The sequence below is a fragment of the Octopus bimaculoides genome, chromosome 24 (genome assembly GCF_001194135.2).
Source record: "Octopus bimaculoides isolate UCB-OBI-ISO-001 chromosome 24, ASM119413v2, whole genome shotgun sequence".
Taxonomy (NCBI): domain Eukaryota; kingdom Metazoa; phylum Mollusca; class Cephalopoda; order Octopoda; family Octopodidae; genus Octopus; species Octopus bimaculoides.
Window position 1 is genome coordinate 2,576,398 of NC_069004.1, and position 2,915 is coordinate 2,579,312.

Here is a 2,915-nt window from a genome sequence, read left to right on the forward strand (position 1 = left end):
CTAAATGAAATATCTTACTAATATTGATTTTTTTTATACATGGTACAGGATCTCACATCTCAGGAGATGCACAATCGATCACTTCATGACTGAACTAAGAAAATACTCTAAGAAAGCAAAGAAACAAAAAAATACACAAAGAATTTTATTTCTCAACTTCATCATTTCTAGCCACCGACATTTCTCACTGAATTAATATTTCCTAAATATTGGATCTTCAGTTTCTGCCACATTTTAAATGCAAAGAATGGATTACATGGAATGACTGAGCTTCGAATAGAAAGTACATTATAAACACCACCACAAAGTTATACTGCCTTAATATAAAATATAACTACACAACGAACAGCAACAGTATTGAAAACATAGCTTTCAAGGAATTTACAATCTCCTTTTATCACAGCTACACTGAAACTTTTATTAAAAACTATTATCCAACATATCAAAGAACGAAGTTGAACTGAACACACATTTTTTTCAATAACCCGTCTGTTACCATACATTTTTCTAGCGTTTATTATTTGTACGATGTCTCAGATTTACAGTTGACAAAGAAAGAATTAGAAGTGATACTATTAAGACTCACTCGCGACCATATCTAAACATTACGGATTGCAAAACAATTCCTGAATAATTTACTGTCTCATCTCTTCACTTTCATTATTACTTTATTATTTGCCTGTATTCATTCCTTGACGCGATGTTTTCTATTCCTAAGTAATGGTGAAACGAAGTTACTCACCAGATACCAAACTGTGAGCCGATACTTCCTTTTTAGTGATTGGTAGATGACGTCCATGTTTATCGATATTACATTGCCTGAATGTACTGTGAAATGTAATTGTACTAAAGATATCGTTATCAAGTATTTTGGAAGAAGATGTAATTCGATAAAATATTCGGCTTCGAGATCAAACAAATCTTTTCTATTTTGAAATTGCAAAACAATTAGAAATTGACAAAAGTCACTAGACAAAAGTATACAAGTAAGCCACTAAATTGCAGTTACTGACTTAAAGGTTTCGTTTAAATATAAAAAGATTGTATTACTTATGAATTAATATAATCTTAAATTCTAAACAGCGGGAACAGCATAAAGAGAAATAAGAGAATTTGAATTTGCAAAAATGTCTAAATTTACCAGTGGCATTAAGCGTTACTATTCATGTCGATGGAGGATATGTTACGCTTGCACTGTGGCATTACTTATCATGCAAACATTAAGAGTCGATATAAGTATGGCCTTTGTTTGTATGATGAAAACACCCAATCGTACAAGTGAGGAAGTTAACGTTACTACAAACAACCAACATTGTTCTGGTTTCGATAATGATTCATTTAATCCAGACATAGAAGGAGAGTTTGAATGGAGCGACACGTTACAATCAAACATACTGGCTGGATACTTCTATGGATATATGGTAACTAATATTTTCGGTGGAGCATTGGCAAATAAATATGGTGGGAAAAAAACCGCTGCCGGTTCAATTTTCTCAACATCCATTCTAGCCATTCTTCACCCAAGTTTAACTCGAATTAGTGGTTACTTTATGCTTGTTCTAAGAATATTAACAGGTATGGTATCTGGACCTATATTTCCAGCAGTTTTTTCCCTAATCGGACGTTGGGCCCCTCCAGAAGAGAACAGTGTATTGATTGGGCTTGCATTTGCTGGTCAAATTCTTGGTAATATTGTAGCCTTTCTTACTTCAAGTTACCTTTGTGTATATGGATTTGATAATGGATGGGGTTCGATATTTCATATATTTGGTGGATTATCGTTGGTGTTTGGATTTGTGTGGATTTATGTTGTTTACGATAATCCGGACGTTCATCCAGCTATTAGTGAAGAAGAACGTTTCTACTTAAACGACGCTATAAAATGTAAAAATGTTGTTCAAAAAGTTCCTTGGAAACGGCTGATTTCTTCCCCTGCAGTTTGGGCCATTAATATTGGTTTGTTTGCTTATAATTGGATAGATATGTCCTTTCAGACATTGCTACCTCTCTATATGAAAGAAGCCTTAAACATTAAAACAACATCGAACGGTTTAATGTCATCTGCTCCTTCCATGGGACAAATGTTTGCTCTACCTTTATGTGGAAAATTCGCTGACATTTTGCGTTCAAAGAAATATCTGTCAAACCGTTCCGTTCGCGTTTTATTCCAAACTTTTTCGATGCTTACATCTGCGTGTATACTGATTACCATAGGATTTCTCAGATGTGACCAAACCATTCTAATAAGTGTCCTGTTTTTGCTCAGTGGCATCTCTCTGTCATTTTCCAGTGGTGGAGTTATTGCTAATAACATCGACATCGCTCCAAGTTTTGCTGGTGTTGTGTATTCAATTGCTAATGCGATATCTGCGCTCTCTGGCAGTATTAGTTCCTTATCTGCAAAGGCTCTCACCCCAAACGGTACACAAGAAGAATGGCAGATCGTGTTTGCCTTGTACAGTGGTATTTGTGTATTTGGTGCAATAATATTTGCAATATTGGCAAGAGGAGAAATCCAAGAATGGGCAATTATAGAGGAGTCTGACTCGTCCGGTCAATCAAACGACGCGAAAAGAAATAAAACGGCTTAGCTACTATTTTTTGTATGTATGTACACACACACACACACACACACACACACACACACACTCACACACACATATATATATATATACATATAGGGAGAATTCACAAAAAAAAAACAAAAGACGAAGACAGGTGGTGTAGACAACAAACAGATGTATTAGTTTAACGCTCGGGAAGTGAAAAAGTCTTTAACGTTTCGAGCCTACGCTTTTCCACAGAAAGGAACACAGAAAGAAACAAGGAGAGAAAATAAAGAATGTGTAGTGGTTAGCAATACATACATACATGTATATGTGCGTGTCTGTGTGAGTGTGTTTGTGCGCGCGCGT

At 35.4% G+C, this 2,915-nt stretch overlaps 1 protein-coding gene across 1 annotated transcript in view; it reads left to right on the forward strand.

Annotated features, from left to right (window-relative positions):
* LOC106868759 (uncharacterized transporter slc-17.2) overlaps positions 1 to 2,909 on the forward strand; it is a 3,603-nt gene extending 694 nt beyond the window's left edge. Inside the window, exon 2 of the mRNA XM_014914176.2 lies at positions 49 to 2,909. Coding sequence (XP_014769662.1) covers positions 1,128 to 2,591 — 1,464 coding nt within the window. The 5' untranslated portion in view covers positions 49 to 1,127 and the 3' untranslated portion in view covers positions 2,592 to 2,909. The remainder of the gene's footprint in view (positions 1 to 48) is intronic.
* The last annotated feature ends 6 nt before the right edge of the window (positions 2,910 to 2,915 follow it).